The 22345-nt window shown below is 37.4% G+C and overlaps 1 protein-coding gene and 1 non-coding gene across 6 annotated transcripts in view; both read left to right on the top strand.

Annotated features, from left to right (window-relative positions):
- Positions 1 to 22345, top strand: part of TMEM116 (transmembrane protein 116) — a 147948-nt gene that overhangs the window by 17969 nt on the left and 107634 nt on the right. For 3 of the 5 annotated variants that reach the window (XM_060612337.3, XM_060612333.3, XM_060612331.3), the window contains exons 3-4: positions 566 to 629; positions 8175 to 8306. In XM_060612337.3, coding sequence (XP_060468320.1) covers positions 566 to 629; positions 8175 to 8306 — 196 coding nt within the window. The remainder of the gene's footprint in view (positions 1 to 565; positions 630 to 8174; positions 8307 to 22345) is intronic. The other 2 variants (XM_060612340.3, XM_060612339.3) reach the window with 1 other exon arrangement.
- On the top strand, positions 342 to 449 carry LOC132666190 (U6 spliceosomal RNA). Its single transcript, XR_009604555.1, has one exon. It is a non-coding gene; the product is annotated as a U6 spliceosomal RNA (small nuclear RNA).

Genomic DNA, 22345 nt, shown 5'->3' with positions numbered 1-22345 from the left:
CATGTTGACATTTTCTTAATGTTTTATGTATTTACTTTTTATGAGAGAGAGCGTGCATATGTGTGCATGCAGGGGAGGGGCAGAGAGAGAGTGGGACAGAGGATCCAAAGCGGGCCTATGCTGACAGCAGAGAGACTGACACTGGGCTTGAACTCACGAACTGTGAGATCACAATCTGAGCCAAAGTTGGATGCTCAACCAACTGAGCCCCACAGGTGCCCCACCATGTTGACATTTTCTGATTCATAAGATGTAGCATCAACAACAACAAAAAAAGCAGATTGAGAGAGAACATCTGAAAGTCAAAGGACTTAGGATTGATTTGCAAAGTCAGTAGCAAAGTGCTTGCTTTGGCAGCACATATACTAAGAACTGGAATGAAACAGAAGAGAGTAGCATGGCCCCTACACAAGGATGACACACAAATTCATGAAGCGTTTCATATTTTAGAAAAATGTGCAGCTTATTTTGCACCTATTATATATCAATAAAGCTGTAAAAAATTATTAGCAAAAATGAAGGTGCCCCAGTAGTCCTGTTTTAATGATCACCTTCTATCTGTCAGTGTTATAGGTTCAAGTTCACTTATTGCCTCTGCTGTATTCCAGAATATACAGAAATCTCCTGAGGTGAGCAGTCTCTTTTTGTGGTGGATTTGAACTTTTAGTGACTTAGCCTTTGATGTTCGTTTGTTTTTTTGAGAGAGAAAGAGAGACAGAGCGTGAGTTGGGGAGGGGCAGAGAAAGAGGGAGACACAGAACCTGAGGCAGGCTCCAGGCTCTGAGCTGTCAGCACAGAGCCTGATGCGGAGCTGGAACTCACAGACCACAAGATCATGACCTGAGCTGAAGTCTGACGCTTAACCGACTGAGCCATCAAGGCACTCCGGAAGTTAAGACTTTGAAATAAATAAGAGAAATGTCACCTGTAAATAATGGAATAATTCTATGAATTACTTGTAAATTTGTCATTATGATACATTGAGATATTTTACTTTTTTAAAAAGTTTTATTTATTTATTTTGAGAGGGAGAGAGAGAGCCCCCTGCATGTGCAAGTTGGGGAAGGGCAGAGAGAGAGGGAGAGAAAGAGAGAATTCCAAGCAGGTTCTGCACTGTCAGCATGAACACAGCCCCCAAATTCACAAACTGTGAGATCATGACCTGAGCCAAAATCAGGAGTTAGACGCTCAACCGCCTGAGCCACCCATTGATATTTTAGGCACAGTCAATAGTTTTCCCTTTTCTTCTAAGTAATTGTTTTTAACTGTAACTGACTGTGGAGAGATTGCCTACTAAATGTGCATTTTTTTCTTTGCTATGCATTGATTATTAAAGTTAAGGAAACAGAGTGCTGTTTGAAGCCTATATTAACTCTAAGCACAGTAGGGTCCTGCCAAGAGGTGAGTTTTCTGATATTGATATCTTGGTAAAATTGTTAATGGAGCTAGGAAATAGTTCAGAGACTTTGTTGTACAAAAGATACTAGTTTTGCTGTTCAGGCCTTCTAGGAAATTACGATACATCTTATGTAAAATTATTTGTACCAAAAAGATCAAGTAAAAAATCTTCCTGTTATTGAGGTACAACTGACAAACAAAAAACCTTCCTGATTGAGAGAGGACTAGGAAGAGTGATGTATTTCCTAGCTACAAAAAGATTTTAAGAGGGGCGCCTGGGTGGCTCAGTTGGTTGAGCGTCCGACTTCAGCTCAGGTCATGATCTCACGGTTCGTGAGTTCGAGCCCCGTGTCGGACTCTGTGCTGACAGCTCAGAGCCTGGAGCCTATTTCAGATTCTGTCTCCCTCTCTCTCTGACCCTCCCCCATTCATGCTCTGTCTTTCTCTGTCTCAAAAATGAAAATAAACATTAAAAAAAAAAGATTTTAAGAGAAATGTGAATACTGTTTCTCTACCTAGGCCAAATGGCAGAAAATTAGACAAAATGTAGTTCAGGACATATATGGGAGAGCTTTTGTATGTGGAAAATGTCAGGTTTTATTGGTCCACTTTAATAATCAAAATAGCTTTGTATGTTGAACACTTTCTGAGTTCTAAGCTGGGTGCTTCACAAACTTTATCTTCTTGGCCCTTACCACTCTCCCATGAGTATAATGGTAATAGCTCCATTTTACCGATGAAGGAATTGAGGCTCAAAGTTATGAAATAATTTGTTCATGTTTCACAGTAAGTAGCAGAACAGAGATTTTCAAAAGTCCCAACTTTTTTTTTTAATGTTTGTTTATTTTTGAGAGAGCATGAGTGGGGGAGGGGCACAGAGAGAGGGGGACAGAGAATCCAAAGCGGACTGCAAGCCCAATGCAGGGTTTGAACTCGTGAACCATGATATCATGACCTGAGCCAAAGTTGGATGCTTAACCAACTGAGCCACCCAGGTGCCCCTCAGAAGCCCAACTCTTAACTACAGTCCCCCTTCAAAGTAAACATTATGTTTATTATTTATTATATTCTAGACAGATATGCAATTTTAAATACATTTTCCATTCAATCCTTAAACCAACTTTGTGAGGTACATATTATTAATCTGATTTTATAGTGAGGAAATGGAATCCTAGTAAGGTTGAGGGACTTTCCTAAGGTCTTATAGCCAGGAAGTTGTTAAAGCCAGAATTTGAGTACAGGATTGCCTTCTTCCAAAGCCTTTCCCCATATATACTTTTTAAACCACTGAAGTATGATACCTAATGAAGATAGAGTTTTAAATTTAAGACGTAGAATGTGACTCTGTAAGTAAAACTAGAAAATGGAAGTCCTGATACTATATTGTCATTGCCTGCCAAAGTAATTTTAGGCCACACATCTTCCCATGATTCAGATTTCCCTAATGTTTGTCTCCTTTGCTGAAATTTGAATTGATATGTGTTTAAATCAATAACGTATTAGTTACATAGTAGAGAGAGCTAAACAGAGATTCTCAGTCTCTGCATTATTGATCTGTTTGGCTGGATGAATATTTTTTATGGGAGGTTGTTCTGCAAATTAGGATGTTTACCAAACTTTACCCACTAGCTAGAAGCTAATCTCCTCCCCCCACCCCTGGGATTGTAAAAACCAAAATATCTTCAAATATTGCCAGATGTCTCCTGGAGGAGGCACAATAGCTCCTGGCTGAGAACCACTGCTCTAAAGGTGACCTCTCACATGATAGTGGGTTGGAGCTTTATAAAGATATGACCTGTAGTTTGGCCTAGGATGTGACCTTTAGTTTCTCTGGCTTTAGTTCTTATACCTTTCACACAACCTGAGCCTAAAGGACTTTAGCAATCACTAGTTCACTGGTTCCCACACATTCTGTTTTCTTGGTGTAGGAAACATTCCAATTTTTCCAGGTTAAGAATGTTAGTCATCTTCCACTGTATTCCTTTATTCTTCACCAAAGAACATTTTTAACAGCATAAAATGAAAGACTAATATGAAAAAGACAAAAATAGTCTATTAAGTTAAAAACAAATATAGTAAACCGGAAAAATCCATGGGGAATCTTTGAGGGAACTAGCTGATAAAACAGTGACTCAGAGAGGCAACCTGAAGAGAGAAGAAAGTGGCCCAGGCCAGCCAATGTTAAAAAACACTCAAGGGGCTCCAGGGTGGCTCAGTTGGTTAGGCGTCCACACAGGCCCAGTGAGGAGCCCAATGCAGGCCTCGAATTCGCTAACCATGAGATCATGACCCAAGCCAAAATCTAGAGTCAGACGCTTAACTGACTGAGCCACCCAGGCACCCAGGCACCCCTAAGGAATATTTTGATATTCTGTTGATTTCACTTGAATAGAAATATTGGGAAGCAGTTTTAGAAGAGCGTTAATAAGAACTGTTTTAAGTCTTTGATCTCACCAGGGAAAGCCTTTCATACAGAGCATTTCCTCCCCTCTTCACCTCTTATCCTGCTCTTCATTTAATTAGGTTCAAATTAGGCATGTTTTCTTAAAAGAGTTTTTGCTTTCATATTTAGGACTATGTCTTATGCTTTTTTGTGTCTTCTGTATTACCACACATTGTGCTGATTGTACTTTTCCTTAAACCATGGGTTACACCGTACTTTTCTTTGTATTTCCTTTGACATGAAACACAGGCAGGGTGAAATTTTTCTTGATTTCAACAATGGGTACTCAGTTAATTTTTGTTGTTTGTGACTGATTTTATCTTCTATTACTAGAACTCATGGTTTTGTAATCATGAGTGAAAATATATAAACCTCTTTTTATCCATTTCCCTGCCAAAGACTTGAGGTATGCTTTAATGGCAAACAGTTCTCTCTATATAAGGCTATTTATTGCATCAATAACCATAAATAAAATTACATTCTTGCTCACAAAAGCCTGTTGGCTGCTTTTCTCTTCCAGAGTTTATTTTGTGTTCAGTTTTAATTTTTTACCCATTAACAGTTATAAACTTGTGGGAGGTCATGGGCCAGTGGAATCTATGAATGTGCCATCTGGATACAATTTTAGCAGGCTTACCCAGAGCAAAGGCTATATATGGTTAAAATAATAATCACATCTGATATTTATTAAATATAATTTAAAATGTTATTTCACTTGTTTTTGTTTCTGTTTGCCAAAGCAACTTGACCATTTACCTCTCTTTCCAGTGTATTAGTATCATAGCTTTCCTCTCATTTGGAAGAGGGTTATGAGAAAAATTCCGTTTTGTACAGCTGAGATTGGTTTTTATATTGCGTAGTATATGATGATAACTTTAAAACATTTTTAATTTACTTTTTACTTTGATATATATCAGATGTAAATTAGAATGCATAAAACATGTATGTATTGTTTAAAGAATGATTATAACCACTAAGGAGAAGAAATAGAAATTGCCTATACCCCAAAACAAACCTGTGTACCTTACTGGTTATAATTTTCTTCCTCACCTCTGGAGGTAACCACTATCCAGACTTTTGGGATCTTAATTTCTTTGTTTTTACTTACAGTTTTGTCAGTAATGTATGTATTTCTAAACAATTTAGTTCAGCTTGTTTTTGAACTTCTTATAAATGGATTAATACTGTATATGTTTTTTAATATATATATTGTTTTGTGATTTGCTGTTTTTTGTCAGTATTATTTGTGAGATTTACCCATGTTATGTATAGTTCTGGTTCATTTCATTTTCATTGGTGTTTAGCGTTTTGTATTATGAATTTACCACAATTAATGTATCTAGGTTGCTATAAACAATCTTGTATGTCTTCTGGTGCATACATGCACACATTTCTCTAGTGTATTTACCTAATAATGGAATTGTTATAGGAGATGCATGTCTCCTAGGTAAACCAAACTTTTTCCAAATGGTTCTGCTAGAAGGGTCTTTACCCGGTTGCTTCATGTTTCCATTAATACTTAATATTGTCAGACCTAAAAGATTTTTGCCATGAATATATAATTTTTTTCTTACCGTGAATTTAATTTTCATTTCCTTGATTACTAATGAGGTTAGGCATATTTTCATATATTTATGGCCATTCGGACTTCCTGTTAAGCACCTGTCCAAATCTTTTGCCCATTTTTTTCTATGTATATATTTTTTATTGCTTTCTAAGAGGTTTTGTTTTGTTTTGTTTTTGTTTTTCATATTGTTTTGATACTGGTCCTTTGTCAGTTTTATGTGTTGCAAATATTTTCTCCCATTTTGTGTCATGTCTTTTCACTTTCTTTTTCTTAAAGTAGGCTCCACACTAGGCGCCCCTCTTTTTACTTTCTTTATAGTGTCCTTTGATACATTTTTCTTTTTTTTTAATTTTTTTATAATTTTTTTTAACATTTATTTATTTTTGAGACAGAGAGAGAGCATGAACAGGGGAGGGTCAGAGAAAGAGGGAGACACAGAATCTGAAACAGGCTCCAGGCTCTGAGCTGTCAGCACAGAGCCCGACGCGGGGCTCGAACCCACGGACCGTGAGATCATGACCTGAGCCGAAGTTGGACACTCAACCAACTGAGGCACCCAGGCGCCCCAATACATTTTTCTTTTTAGCCGGTTGGATTTTTATCCTTTAGAGCCTTTTTGTTTTGTGTAGGAAAACTTTCTGGCCAGAAATTAAAGACATTCTCCTCTATTATCTAAAAAAAATTTTTTTATGGTTTTTGCCTTTCGTATTTAGGTGTTTAATCCAGTTGGAACTTACTTTTTGAGTATGTGAGATAGAAAGTGGGGGTTTGGGGCACCTGGGTGGCTCAGTCAGTTAAGTGTCCAACTCTTGATTTCAGCTTAGGTCGTGATCTCATGGTTCATGAGTTCAAGCCCTATGTCGGGCTCTATGCTGTCAATGTGGAGCCTGCTTGGGATTCTCTCTTTCCTTTTCTCTCTCTGCCCCTCCCCTGCTCACGTGCTCACTCTTTCTCTTTCTCAAGAATAAATACATTAAAAAAAAAAAGAAAGTAGGGGTCCAGTTTTATTTTTATCTATATAGATTCCCAGTTGTTCCAACATCGTATTTTGAAAACACTATCCTTTCTCCATTGATCCAAAAACCATCTCATGGGGTGTATGGCTGGCTCAGTTGGTAGACTTTGTGACTCTTGATCTCAGGGTTACGAGTTCAAGTCTCTACAACATTGGGTGTAGAGATTACTAAACTAATAATAATAATAATAATAATAATAATAATAATAATAATGATATAAAAGTGTTTTAAAAAAGCTATCTCCATCATGTGTCAAAAATCTGCATATATGCTTAGATTTGTTTGAGCTCTGTATTCTGTTCCATTTGTCTATTTGTCTATCCTTGTGCTAGTGCCACAATATTTGCACGCTAGATTTATATTAAATTTTGACGTGTAGGACAAGTTGTCTTTCTCCTTTTTCGTCAAGAATGTCATAGTTATCTTGATAGTTTGTATTTCTGTATCAGATGTAGAGCTAACTTGTCAAGTTCCATGAGAAGATATGTTGAGGTACAACTGAGATTGCATTTAATCTGTATATCAATTTAGGGAGAACCAACATTTTTGTAATTTTCCATCTTAAAATCCATGAGCATGGTATATTTCTTCACTGTTGTAGATCTTCTTTGGTGTCTCTCAATGAACATTTTACAATTTTTATCTGTAGGAGAACCAAATGTTTTTTTAGAAAAGTGGGAGTAGGGAGGTGAAAAGGGAAAGGATACTAGAAAGTGACAAAGAGGGGCACCTGGGTGGCTTTGTTGGTTAAGCATCCGACTTCTGCTAAGGTCATGATCTCTGGTTTGTGGGTTTGAGCCCCACATCAGGCTCTGCACTGACAGCTCAGAGCCTGTAGCCTGCTTCAGATTCTGTGTCTTCCTCTTTCTCTCTGCCCCTCTCCATGTATGTTCTCTCTCTCTTTCTCAAAAATAAATAGATAAAACATTAAAAAAAAAAGTGACAAAGACAGACTTCACTGAGGGGGACAGAAATTGAGAGACAGCATACACAATTCATACTGGTATTTTTTTCCACTCTGAGTTTTCATTGATGAAATAAGGTGAATAAGGCCTGAGGATCTAATGTGTAGTGTGGTGACTATCGTTGTTATATAATTGAAATTTGCTAAGAGAATAGAACTTAAATGTTCTCACCAAAAAAAAAAAAAGGAAATATGTGTGGTGATGGAGATGTTAACTTGGGGAAATGCTTTCACAATGTACACATATATGAACAAAAATCACACTGCATGCTTTAAATATCTTATAATTTTTCAGTAAAGAATAAGACAAATGTAAATTAAACTTAAGATTTAAAAAACCCTGTTTTTATTTTCTTTAATTCCTCAACAATATCCCTAAACACTCAGCTGATGATCTCATTTCCTATTGTTAGAAGATGTTGGCTATGCAACTAGAGCACTTTTAATTCTCTATTTGTGGTGTGTCTCCACTGCAAAATTTTTCATCTGTCCGTTCTTTCCTTTGACCCTAAATCTGAGGAAGGAATATGTATTCCTTGTGAGGAAGAAGTTCCCATGCTAATCTATCCATGAGTACTCTGATTCCAGGGCATTTGGGATAGTTGCAATTACAGATTCCCTCCTACCTGGAGTATTCCTTTACACTCTCCACAGTCAGCCAATGGGCAGAGGCCCCAGATAAATGATGCCCACGTTTCTACTAGAAAGGTGTAACACAAAAATAATTGATTGTTACATGCTCTTGGCTACATCATTTATGAAATGAAGCTCTTGTTGCTTTGACAGATAAGGCCACTCTTTTATATGAGCTTTTCTGACCTCCTCCTGGGGATATACCGGCTCATTGAGGCACTTCTCTATGGAACTTCAGCAGCCAGTAAGGACATTGTTTGCTATAACTTGCAAGCAGTTGGACAGGTGAGTGGTACTACACTGTGACTGTATCTTGTAAGACAAGAATACTCATACCTAAATAAAAAGCAAAGATAGTCCATCTTGGAAAGTAGGACCCCTCTGTTAGACTTTGAAACAATAGCTCTTATTGTTTTCCGTATTAAAAAAAAAAAAAAACACTACTTATAGAAAATGTGGAAAATTCAGAGAAGCAAAAAGATAATTAAAATCACCCAGACATAATCACTCTTTAATATTTTAGTATATATCTTTCCAATCTTTTTCTCTGTAGGTATATGCATTTTAAAACAAAAGAAGACATTAATACTTTCTGTAATTTGCTTTTGTTATCCAACATATCCAACATATTGTAAATGTATTTCCATGTAATGAAACATTCTTTAACAGCATCTTTTGAGATTAATGCATGTTTTTTTAATTAAAGGAATAGAGTAAACATTGGCTTTGGGGAATATTACAGATCATGATGTTTGGGTTATAGATCTTTCACAGATTTTATCAGTGGATTAACCCACGCAGTACCATCTGTATATATAATGTTTCTTCTGTATTTCTCAGACTTGCTATATGAAAAAGTAGAGGTTAAAAAGTCTGTACTCATTGCTAGGTATTCCCTTTAGGATTTGTAACTAGAGGGAAAATTTCTTTCAATTTAGTAGGAAATAACATGTAATTGGTAGTATGAAATCCAGGTACTAATATATGTTAACTATCTCATATGAATTTCAGTGTCATAGAAACATACTTTATTCAATCCTCCTAATACATCATAAATAGAGTAACATTGTATTGTTTCCTCAGATAAGGAAATGATATAGTTTTTGAAGTAAAAAAAATCTGCATAGAATTCATGACCTGAGCCGAAATCAAGAGTCAGCCACTCAACCAACTGAGCCACCCAGCTGCTTCTGAACAACATATATTTAAAGTGTACAATTTGATCTTTTTTATGTATACCCCTGTCAATTCATTACCATAATCAAGATAACAAACATTTCTATTTCCATCATCCCCCAAAATCATTTCAAGTGTATTTTCCTTTACCTCATGGAGCATATGAATAATAATAATAGTTGCTTTTTAAAATACTTGCTGGGTATTTCCAGTATCTGGCTCATTTCTGAGTTGGTGTTTATTGATTGTCTTCTCCCATGATAATGGGTGACAAATTTCTCGTATGTCAAGTAATTTAGGATTTCATCTTGGACATTGTGAATGCTATTTAGCATAGGCTCTTGTGGTTCAAATCTTAGTCTAGTTCTGTAAACTTTATGCTGGTTTTGGGCTGTCATGTGCATGCACACTGTAGGGGTTAGGTTGAGACTTATATGGCATCATACACAGAATTAGGACATCTGCTTTTCTGGCTCTGTCACTTTTGGGATTCCCCCCACACTTTCCTGCCTGAAGGGGGACCTTCTCTGGTGGCCTAAAAGATAGGTTTCTGTTAGAGTTTTAGGTTTCTTCATTGAGAAGCATCATGATTGGGGTGCACACTTGAGGAAAAGCTATAAGAAAGCGAGAGAAAAAAAATTTGGAAAGCTCACTTTTGTGAAGTTTACTTCTCCATGTATGACTCCCATGTTTGATTTTGTTTACATGTGTCAGAATTCCATTACTTTGTAAGGCTGAATAATATGCTGTTGCATGAATGTACCACATTTTATTTATTTATTCATCCATCAGTGGAACCTTGAGTTGCTTCCATCTTTTGGCTATTCTACGTAATGTTCCTGTGAACATGGGTATACAAATACATGTTTCAGTCTTTGCTCTTAGTTCTTTTGAGTATGTGAAGTAGAATTGCTGGATCAAATGATAATTCTATGTTTAATTTTTTGAAGAACCACTGTATTATGGTGTCATCATTTTATAGTTCCACTGCATAACTGTCCTAATTTCTCCACATCCACATTAACACTGGTTTTCTGGTCTTTCTTTCTTTCTTTAATAGCCATCCTAATGAGAGTAAAGTGGCATATCATTTTGGTTTTGGTGTGTATTTAAAGATTAGTGATATTAATGATGTTAAATATCTTGTCATGTGCTTATTGGCCATTTATATATCTTCTTTGGAGAAATGTCTGTTTAAGTTCTGTGTCCATTTTTAAACTGGGTTTTTTTTGTTGAATTATAGGAGTTCTTTATATATAATGAGTATTAACTCTTTATCAAATGTATGATTTGCAAATATTTTCTCCCATTCTCTCATAGGTTGCCTTTTCACTCTGTAGATTGTATCTTTTCATGTGCAGAAAAGTTTAATTTTGATGTAATCCAATTTATTATTTCTTTGGTTCCTGTGCTTTTGATGTTTTATTCAAGAAATCATTACCAAGTCCAGCGTCAGGAAGCTTTTGCCCTATGTCTTCTTCTGGGAGTTTTATAGTTTTACCTCTTAGGTTTAGGTCTTTGATCTATTTTGAATACATCTTCGTATATGGTAAGATGAGGGTACGTCTTCATTCGTGTGCATGTGGAAATGACTGTCCTTTCCACATTAAATCATCTTGCCACTCTGCTTTAAAATCTTTTGACTTACACGTGACAGTTTATTCCAGTCTCTCTATTCAGATTCATTAATTCTGTATGTCTTTTTTTTTTTTAAGTTTATTTATTTTGAGAGAGACAGAGCATGAGTTGGGGAGGGATAGAGAGAGGGAGAGAAAGAATCCCAAGCAGGATTCAGTGCTGACACTGTTGGCACAGAGCCCAGTGTGGGGCTTGAACTCACAAAGCCATGAGATCATGAGCTGAGCCAAAACCAAGAGTTGGATGCTTAACTGACTGAGCCACCCAGGCACCCCTATATGTTTTTCTTTAAGCCAGTACCACATTGTTCTGATTACTGTCACTTTATACTAAGTTTTGAAATTAAGAAGTGTCAGTCTACCAACTTTGTTCTTGGGGTTCTTGGGTGACTTAGTTAAGTGTCTGATTCTTTATTTCAGCTCAGGTCATGATCTCATAGTCATGAGGCTGGTCATGGAGGCTGCTCAAAATTCTCTCTCTCCCTCTTCCTCTCCCCCACTCACACGCACACATACGCTCTCTCTCTCTCAAAGAAAAAAAAGGGGTGCCTGGGTGGCTCAGTCGGTTGAGCGTCTGACTTCGGCTCAGGTCATGATCTCATGGTCCGTGAGTTCGAGCCCCGCGTCGGGCTCTGTGCTGACAGCTCAGAGCCTGGAGTCTGCTTCAGATTCTGTGTCTCCCTCTCTCTCTCACCCTCCCGCGTTCATGCTCTCTATCTCAAAAATAAATAAACATTAAAAAAAATTTTTTTTTCAAAGAAAAAAAATGTTAACGATTGTTTTAGCTAAAACAATCTCAGGGCCCCTGGAGTTTACATACGGATTTTAGGATGTATTCTACTGTTCAGTGCAATGTTCTATACATGTTGATTATGTCAGGTTGGTTGATAATGTTGTTGAGTCCACTAAATTCTTAGTGATTTTCTTTCTACTTATTGTATTCATTACTGAGTGATAGTGATATTTCTGATAATAATTGTGGGTTTGTCTATTTCTCATTCCAGTTCTGTTAGTTTTTGCTTCATGTATTTTGAAGTTCTCTTATAGAGGCATAAAAATTTAAGATTTTTATGCTCTCTTAATTAAATGAACCAGATGTCATGATGAAATGACCTTTATCCTTGGTAATATTCTTTGCTATGAAATCTACTTTTTTTCTGATAAAAATTTCACTTTTCTTTTCAATTATCATTAGTATGGTGTATCTTCTTCCTTGTAAATTATAATTATTTATGTATTTTTATTTAACATACACTTTTTATAGACAGCATATATTTAGTTCTTACTATTTTATCCAGTTTAAAATTTTTTTTTTTTTCAACGTTTTTTATTTATTTTTGGGACAGAGAGAGACAGAGCATGAACGGGGGAGGGGCAGAGAGAGAGGGAGACACAGAATCCGAAACAGGCTCCAGGCTCCGAGCCATCAGCCCAGAGCCCGACGCGGGGCTCGAACTCACGGACCGCGAGATCGTGACCTGGCTGAAGTCGGACGCTTAACCGACTACGCCACCCAGGCGCCCCTATTTTATCCAGTTTAATAGTGTCTGCCTTTTATTTGTGTTTTTTAGGCCACTTACATTTAATTTGATTTATATTGTTGTGTTTGAATCTATCATTTTGCTGTTTGTTTTCTGTTCTTTGTTCCCTTTTCTTTCTTTTTCTGCCTTTTTTGGATTAATATACTATATTTTATTATTACCTTTTATCTCCTTTATTGGCCTATTAGCTAAAACTTTTTGTTGTGTTACTTTAGTGGTTATGTTACAGGGTTCATAGTACACATTTTAACTTACCATAGTTTAACTTCAAGTGCTATATCTTCTCACATATTGGGTGAGAATCTTACACTAGAATACTTTCATTTCTCCTCTCCTGGCCTTTATGCTATTGTCTTGTATTTTTTTATATGTATATTATAAAGCCCACAATTATAATTATAATATAAATTATTATATTTGCTCAGTTAATTATCATTAGAGATTTAAGTAGTAAGAAAAAAATCTTTTCTGCTTTTTATTTCCAGTATTCTTCATTCTTTTGTCTAGATTCAGATTTTTGTGTGATACCATTTTTCTTCTGCCTGAAGCGAACTCTAACATTTCTTGTGTTGTGAGTCTGCTTTTGTATGGTTGAATGTGTCTGTTTTGCCTTTATTTCCTTTAAGAAATATGATACTATTATTATCTTTGTTTCTCTGTGCATCTTTTTTTTCCTCTGGTTGCTTTTAAGATTTTCTATTAATATCGCTTCTCGGCCTTTTGGCTAAGATCAAGTGAAGATTTTCTATTAAAAATGAACAATTTGATCATTACGGGTCTTGGCATCATTTTCCTCATATTTCTTTTTCCTGGGATTAATTAAGTTTTGAATCTATGAGTTTATGGTCTTTGTCAAATTTGGAAAGCTTTTGTCCATTACCTTCAAGTATGTTTTCTGTTTCCCTTTTGCCCACCACTTCCATTACTTTTCAGGCATCCTATTACCTATGTATTAAGCTGCTTAAAGCTTTCCCACAGTTCATTGATGCTTTTTTTAATTTTTGGATTCTTTTTTTGCTTTTTCTTCATTTTGGGTATTTTCTACTGTTACGCCTTAAAATTCATTAGTCATTTCTTCTGCAGTGTTTAATCTGTATATTTTTAAGTTTCATCCATTATAGTTTTTATCTTTGGCATCTCAAGTTAGGTCTTTTAAAAAATATCGTTCATGTTTCTACTTATTAAAAATATGGAATACAGGCACCTGGGTGGCTCAGTTGGTTAAGCGTCTGACTCTTGATTTTGGTTCAGGTCATGATCTCACAGTCATGAGATCGAACCCCGTGTGGGGCTCTGCGTTGGCGGTGTGAAGCCGGCTTGGGATTCTCTCTCCTGTTCCTCTCTCTGTGTCCCTCCGCCATGCGCGCGCCATGTGTGCGCTCTCTCTTTCTCTCTCTCTCAAAATAAAAAAAAGACTCCAATAAAAGGGGGAGGCACCTGGGTGGCTCAGTCAGTTAAGAGTTAGATGATTCTTTTTTTGTTGTTGTTTTAATGTTTATTTTTGAGAGAGAGGAGAGAAGAGAGCACGAGCAGGGGTAGGACAGAGAGAGAGGGAGACACAGAATCTGAAGCAGACTCCAGGCTCAGAGCTGTCAGCACATCATCATGACCTGAACCAATGTCAAAGGCTCAACTGACTGAGCCAGCCAGGCACCCCATGAATCAGATGATTCTTAATTTTGGCTTGGGTCATGACCTCACAGTTCATGAGTTCAAGCCCCATGTTTATTTTATTTTGAGAGAGAGAGAGAGAGAGAGAGAGAGAAGGGGAAGGGCAGAGAGAGAGGGAGAGAGAAAATCCAAAATCTCTGCACTGTCAGTCAGTGTGGAGTCCAAGGTGGGGGTAGAATTCATGAACCATGAGATTATGACCTGAGCTGAAATCAAGAGTTGGACACTTAACTCACTGAGCCACTCAGGTGCCCCCCCTAACTGGGGTCTTTTCTTTAAATTGAGGGCCACAATTCAGATGAAATATTTCAATTGGTCCTTTTATTCAGCTTTAGGAGAGAATGAAATACAAGTATCCCCCACTTTTCAAAAATTTGTGTTAAACCATTTTGCTTTTACGAAAGATCTACATGAATACCTGTGTTTGATAACTAAAAGAAAATAAAGGAAATCCAAAGGAGGAATTTTGCTTTTGTGAAAAAAGGCAAAAAATGAAAATAGCATTCAGTGTTGTTTTGCAGCAAGCCATTATAGAGGCTGTGTGTACTCCAACCAGAGAGAGTGACACCACCAAGCTCTTTCCCTGGGAATACATTCAGCAGGTCAGCATCAAACTGCCCTAACTTTGAACTGTGTATGTGAGCATTTGTGCTTTAATCTCAGTTTATTTTGTACATCCATTAGCAAGATATGTTCATTAGCAAGGGTATCGGAAGATCTTAAGTGTGCCTGGGAACACTAAAAATTTTTTTCCATATAAATTAATGGTAATTATTTCTTCACTTTACACAATTTCAGCTTACAAAAGTTTTCATAGGAACACTGTACTTTGGGTACCAGGTTAAACCAGTAGACCCAAAGTTAGGAGACCTGATTCATTTTGCTGTTGAGAATCCATATGACTTTGAGGAAGTCCTTTGGTTAGTATCCTTTGTTTTGTTTTGTTTCTGTAAAATGACCATCATTTTTGCTAATTGAATCTATTTCATAGAAGTTTTTGAAGTATTAAATAAGGTGTACATATTTAAGTAAAATTAAAAGTTCTGTATGAATGTATGCTGGTTTTATGAATTTTTCTGTTTGAGCAAGGGAATTAAGATCATTAAACTAAGTACTTATCAAGAGTGGTTGCTTCTTCCCAGTCCTGAAAGTAGATTCAATTTATTACTCAGTTTGGAAAGGTTTCAAAAATCTTGTTTTTGGATAGTTTCTTAGGGAGAGAAATTTTTGAAACTTCTGTCTGACAAGATTGGTTGACTGTGCTGATCTGTTAATACATTGGAGCCTCCTTCTCCCAAAATTGGTTTGGAAATAGCCAAGATACTCTAGATGTTTTGGCTAGATACAGGATACTCAGAGCTGGTTAGGAAGGAGAATTGGCTCAATACAGCTGCAGCACCTTTATGTCATTTCACTGAACTGGAACAGAAGGAATCAGTCATTTATTAAAAGCTCATAGGCCCTGGGGCGCCTGGGTGGCGCAGTCAATTAAACCTCTGACTGTTGATCTCAGCTCATATCAAGATCTTACAGTTTGTGAGTTTGAGCCCCACACTGGGCTCCGCGCTGATGGTGCTTGGGATTCTGTCTTTCCTTTTCTGCCCCTTCCCTGCTTGTGCTTGTTCCCTCTCTCTCTCTCTCAAAATAAATAAATAAACTTAAAAAAAAAAATCTCATAGGCCCAAGATAGGTTATGAGAAGAGAAAATATGCTCTAACTGTAGAAGCAGTCAAAATAAAGAAAAGAACCAGGTTAAGGGCACCTAGGTGGCTCAGTCAGTTAAGTGTCCAATTTTTCATTTCAGCTCAGGTCATAATCTCATGGTTTGTGAGTTCGAGCCCCACATCTGGCTCCATGCTGACAGCATGAAGCCTGTTTAGGATTCATTCATATTCTCTCTCTCTCTCTCTCTCTCTCTCTCTCTCTCACTTCCTTCCCCTCCCTGGCTCATTGTCTGTCTGTCTGTCTGTCTGTCTCTCTCTCTCTCTCTCTCTCTCTCTCTCTCTTTCCCTCTCAAAATAAACAAACTTTAAAAATAAAAATAAAAATTGTAGAAATTACCCTGAACTAGAGATTAGGTGATCTTAGCCAATGCCAAACTAGAACTGCATTTTATGTAGTTCAACACCTCTTCTAAGAGTTAAGGTGCTAAGCATACAGCAAGACTCTTGTCTCTGAATTCTCCGTTTTAAAACTAATACCAAAGCCTGAAACTTTTTAAGTCTTGCTTAAATATAGTTTTTCATTAGCCCTAGATAAATATGCAGAGCCATTTTAAAATATAGCCTGTATTGATCTTCTGATAATCCATTTCAGTTGATCTCTTTAACTTGACAGCACATCCAGGCATCAGTTTTATAGAATCAAAGGTTCCTAGAGTTAGTTTCTAAGTCCCTGAAGAGATCACTTTCAGTCTGGTACCATAAGCTAAATTTCTTTTTAGACAAATTAAGATGAGAACATTTTCAAATAGATCTTCAGGGCCGACCTTTACCTTTTCCCTTATTGAGTTAGTAGGAATTATTTTCTATTTTCTCTTGCTTTAGAGCTGGGAATGAGATATCATAATTGATTATTATTTTACCGAAAAGATTAAGGAAAATTGTTTCTTTACTCATAATACTCTGACACCAAATGTATTGTTCTGACACCAGCGAATTCCCCAACTTCCTAGACACCAACTAGGTGTCCTATGATTTAATTCTGACACCACCTGAAGTTAGCACAGATCCCATAGGTTAAGTGCTCAGTTCCACAAGACTACCCACCACTTCAGAAACAAACTATAAGTATTGGGTCCCCACATTACCCACACTTCTGTTTGACTTGGCCATCAGTGGGAGTTCCCATGACCTCCTCCTCAGGTTTGATAATTTGCTATAACAGCTCAGAACTCAGTGAAATGCTTACATTTACCAGTTTGTTATAAAGGATATAATTAAGGATACAGATGAATAGCCAGATCAGCCAGATAAAGAAATACTAAGTCCAAAAGGGTCCTGAGTGCAAGAGCTTCTGTCCCCGTGGAGTTGGGGTGTGCCACCATCCTAGTACATGAATATATTCATCAACCCAGAAGCTGAGTCCTGTAGTTTTTATGGAGGCTTCATCATGTAGGCATGACCATTTTTTTAAATGTTTATTTATTTATTTATTTTTGAGAGAGAGAGAGAGAGCACAAGTGGGGGAGGGACAGAGAGAGAGGGAGACACAGAATTTGAAGTAGGCTCCAGGCTCTGAGCTGTCAGCGCAGAGCCTTATGCAGGGTTTGATCCTACCAACCATGAGATCATGACCTGACCTGAAGTTGGATGCTTAACCGACTGAACCACCCAGGCAACCCTCACATGATCAATTATTAATTGGACCTTTAGCCCCTCTCCTCACCCTAGGGGATGGAGGTGGGTAGGGCTAAAACTTGTAAGCCTCAAGTCATGGTTTGATCTCCCTGGCAACCAGTCTCTATCCTAAAGCTATCCAGGAGGTCATTAAGAATCACCTTTTTAGAACAAAAGATGCTCCTATGACCCAGGAAATTTCAAGGGATTTAGGAGCTCTGTTTAAGATGCTTCTTCTATCACTGCCATCACTCAGGAAATTCCAAGGGTTTTGGGAGCTCTGTGTCAGGAACCGGGGGGCAGATACCAAACATGTATTTATTATGTCACAAGAACAAACCCAAACTTGACTCTTTTTTTTCTCTCTCTCCATGTTACTAGTGCATCTTGGTACCTAGTTTAATACTTTTTAGGGACCTGGAGACTAAGACAGAAATACATACTTTCCTTAAAAATGGAACATTTTCATTTTTTAGTTTTTCTACATTAAAATTTTTTATAATTTATAAAATGAATACATGTCCTTAATAAAAATTAAAATACATGTTTTTTGTATACATAGGGTACACAAGTGAAAAGTAAAAGTTTACCTCTCTTTTCTACCCCTGATTTTCACAGTTCTTCCACTTCAGGTTAAATATCTCTACTTTTCAAAATTCTCCTCTAGCTGGTTCTTGAGAAAAAAAATTGGGAGTGGGAGAAGGTGGGGCACTCCTTATTTGTACGAACAGATGAAGAGGTCCTAGATTTTCCAAGAGTCATAGTAAGGAAAGGATTAGTCACCTGATCTAAATAAATAAGATATACAACTTCCTGAATCTAGATTTCCAGTTTCATTCTTTGAGCAGGCGGATGCTTTTAGAAAAAATCCTTATGAAAACTGATGCCAAGATTTTTAGAACATAGTAGTTATTTCCACGGAAGCAGAATGAAAGAAAATGGACTTGGGCAGTAGTAGGAAAAAAATTTAGTTTGGGTAGAAACCTTAAGGATAATTATGCAGGAATAAATCATTAGGATCAGTTTGGTGTTTCCCCGTCAAATGTGGTAAAATTTTCATCTGTGTGAAAAGGATTTGCTACTTTTTACGAAGGTCAGGTGATAGACAAGATAAGTGGTTCAGTGGCTTTAGACTTAAGGATTTTACAGATGAGTAAAACTAAAGAGAGATGTGTGAGTTGTCATACTGTTGCTAACCTTCTATTTTTGCTAAATTAAGAATACTTTAAAACAACTACTAGTACTTAATTTTATAAAAGAAATAACAATTCATACTAAAAAAACTAGGCAAAATATTATCTCCAACTAGAGGACGGACTCTTTAAATTAGTAGATTTAGCCATATGAAAAGATTATATCACCTATGTTTTTCTCAATATTTCTTAGGCCAATGACTATTTTGTCAGGGATCAGCATTAATTTCTAAACTAGCATTTGGAAATTATTGTACTATATAGGATTTCAAAGTCCTTTCCAGGTTTAGGATGTTAAAGCTTTAAGGACACGAGGATTTTTTGTTTTGTTTTAAGCTTTTCCTTCTCTACTGGGGTGGGTGTGGAATGCATGCTAGAGTCAATATTCATCTCTTATAATATTACTTGATTATGTTCCTGCAGTTACTGAGTTCCTGCCTGATTTAGATAATGAAAAGAGTAGGAGACCCAGAGCTGGTCAGGGGTGAGAACTGGCTCAGTAAAGCTCTGGCACATTTATGTGTCTTCAGTGAACTGGAACAGAAGAAATCAATCATTTACCAAGAGCTAGTCATTTGTTCTGGAACTTACCTGAGAAGCAAAGTGAGTTTGAGAATTAGGCCATCAGAAATGTATTTCATTCTTTGATTAATAAATTGAGATATGGGACTTTCCAAGTGCTGTGTGTGTGTGTGTGTGTGTGTGTGTGTGTGTGTGAACTCTGCCAGCCAATAGATAGATATCAGAGTGCCAGAACAACATTGGAATCAGAAGGCTTTGTCTAGCCTACAGCATCTGGCTCTGAAAGATGGAATCTGATCTGTAGCCCAAGATGCTGAGAATTTTTAATTCTGTTAGATGATTAGATATTTACCAAAAGGATTAATTTGGTTGTATATGATTGTTCTCCAGATCAATCCTGGGATCAGGAACAAATTCCATGCTTTTTCCAGAAGGGTCTAGGAGTATTGCTGTACAGAGTATCTCTGTACAGTTTATCAGAGATAACTGCTTTGGAGAAATAAGGGAAAAATGACAATGCCAGACACTGCCCCAGTCTGCTTCCCTATTTACTCTTGGCTATCCTAGTGTTTATTTTGACACAGGTTGAAGGGTCAGCAGTCATCATTTCTCAGTGAATGAACCAAGTTTCATTTCCTAGAAGAATATGCTAGTCAGGGACTTTATACCAGTTTGGATTGCAAATGACATGAAGTTTGTGGCTTGGAGTTAAAACATAGACCTTGGAGTCAAAAATATCTGGGTTTAAATCCCAGCTCTGGTACCTGTTAACTGTGTGATTTTTAAGCAAGTTAACTTTTCTTTTCTTTTTAAAAATTTTTTTAATGTTTGTTTATTTTTGAGAGAGAGAGAGAGACAGAGCACGAGCAGGGGAGGGGCAGAGAGAGAGGGAGACACAGAATGCAAAACAGGCTCCAGGCTCTGAGCTGTCAGCACAAAGCCCGATATGGGGCTTGAACTCACAAATCTCAAGATCATGACCTAAGCTTAACTGACAGAGCCACCCAGGCACCCCAGCAAGTTAACTTTTCTAAGTCTTAGTTTTCCCATGCAAGATAGGAATAAGGATAGGATTATCAGGGTTGTCATGAAGATTAAATTAAGTAACAAATGCAAAGTTCTTGCCCATAGAATATTACTGTTCTTATTGTCATTATCTTTGGAGGTAAAACAGGATATCTCCTTATCTCCTTAAGAACAGAATTTACCTGCATTCCTTGTGTTTCCACCCCATACTTACTGATCTATTACTTTCTGAATTTGTCTGGTAGGAAGCAGGCTATGAAACAAATTCTTTTATCTAAGATTAGACTTCATGGCATTTGCTTGTTAATATATTCTCACTGCTTTTCTGACCTTTTGGACTTAGCTTGCCTAACTCCAAGACCTAAATTGTACAGTGGTTGGGCTTTTATATAACATTATTATTGTGATTTTTAGGGTCTTTTATTGGTTTAAATATAAAAGGAGCTCAAATAAACTTTTGCTAATTGATAGCTGACCTCCCTGGATTCAATCCTATGCTTAGAGGCACTAAGGCCTTCTCCATGGGTAGATTTCTGATGCTAGCCCACTTTGGCTAGCATTTACCTCTTTTAGCCGTGGTGTACTAACCAACATCTGATTAATGCCATGGCACCACGTCTGATCTGTGACAGGGCAGATTTGTGTCATGACACATCCCCTTTGTTAGGGGTAAGTATTCTTTTTTTTTTTTTTTAATTTTTTAAATGTTTATTTATATTAGAGAGAGAGTGACACAGCCTGAGCAGGGGGAAGGGTAGAGAGAGCCAGAGACAGAATCTGAAGCAGACTGCAGGCTCTGAGCTGTAAGCACAGAGCCCGACGCAGGGCTTGAATTCACGAGCTGTGAGATCATGACCTGAGCCAAAGTCAGACAGATGGTTAGCTGACTGAGCTACCCAGGCACCCCAAGGTAAGTATTCATAACAGCAATAGCAAAAATCCCTTGTACCCCAGCTGCATGGAATAGAAGTAGCTTTATCAGTCGTTTTAAGTGTTTTAGGACATCTTGACTCTACTTTAGAGTGGAGTTCTCTCATCTTATTTTCTGCTGCTCAGAAAATGGATTCTGTCTACATAGAGGCAAGAATGAGTTTGTTCAAAAAATGTCATCTGAGAGTATTAAAAAATTTTTTTTAATGTATATTTATTTTTGAGAGGGAGAGGCAGAGTGCAAGCAGGGGAGGGACCAAGAGAGAGGGATACCCAGAATCCAAAGCAGGCTCCAGGCTCTGAGCTGTCAGCACAGAGCCTGACATGGGACTCGAACTCACGAACCACGAGATCATGACCTGAGCCGAAGTTAGATGCTCAACCAACTGAGCCACCCACGTGCCCCATCTGAGAGTATTTTTATACTAGGTTGTACTCTGTTTCTGTTTCTGTGGTAAGCTTGAGCTGCCATATTTTCAAGACAATTTTACAAAGAAGTAGAAAACCACATTTGAGATTTAGGCATCCTCATTTTGTACAAGAGTGAACTAATAAGTTATTGAGATCATGTAGTCTCAGGATTCAACAAAAATAAATAAGGGCCGCCTGGGTATCTCAGTCAGTTGAGTGTCCGATTTCAGCTCAGGTCATTATCTTGCAGTTTGTGAGTTTGAGCCCCATGTTGGTCTCTGTGCTGACAGCTCAGAGCCTGGAGCCTGCTTCAGATTCTATGTGTGTGTCTCTCTCTCTGCCCCTCCTCCGCTCATGCTCTGTCTCTCTCTCCTTCGGAAATAAATAAAACTTTAATAAAGAAATAAAGGAAGGAAAGAAGGAAAGAAGGAAGGAAGGAAGGAAGGAAGTAGGTCTGGTTGAAAACCAAGACTTTGGAGTTACCTTTTGGATCTGTTTCGGCTGGTGTACAGGATTTTTCAGGCAAATAATTTCTTATGTTAATTTTTTACTAATTTAATAATAGAAGCAAATTGTTTCTGACACTTAACAGACTATAAATAAGTCATGTTAAAATACTAGTTTTGGGGACGCCTGGGTGGCTCAGTCGGTTAAGCATCTGACTTTGGTTCAGGTCATGATCTTGTGGTTCAGAGGTTCGAGCCCCGTGTCAAGCTCTGTGCTGACAGCTCAGGGCTTGGCCCCTGTTTCAGATTCTGTGTCTCCCTCTCTCTCTTTGCTCCTCCCCTGCTCGCACTCTGTCTCTCTCTGTTTCAAAAATAAATAAACATTAAAAGAAATTAAAATACTAGTTTTGGTTTTCTCATCACAAATATCGGA

This window comes from Panthera onca, chromosome D3, assembly GCF_046562875.1.
Source record: "Panthera onca isolate mPanOnc1 chromosome D3, mPanOnc1 haplotype 2, whole genome shotgun sequence".
In the NCBI taxonomy this organism is placed as follows: domain Eukaryota; kingdom Metazoa; phylum Chordata; class Mammalia; order Carnivora; family Felidae; genus Panthera; species Panthera onca.
Note: the sequence above shows the minus strand (reverse complement) of the source record. Positions and strands in the feature narration are given on the sequence as shown.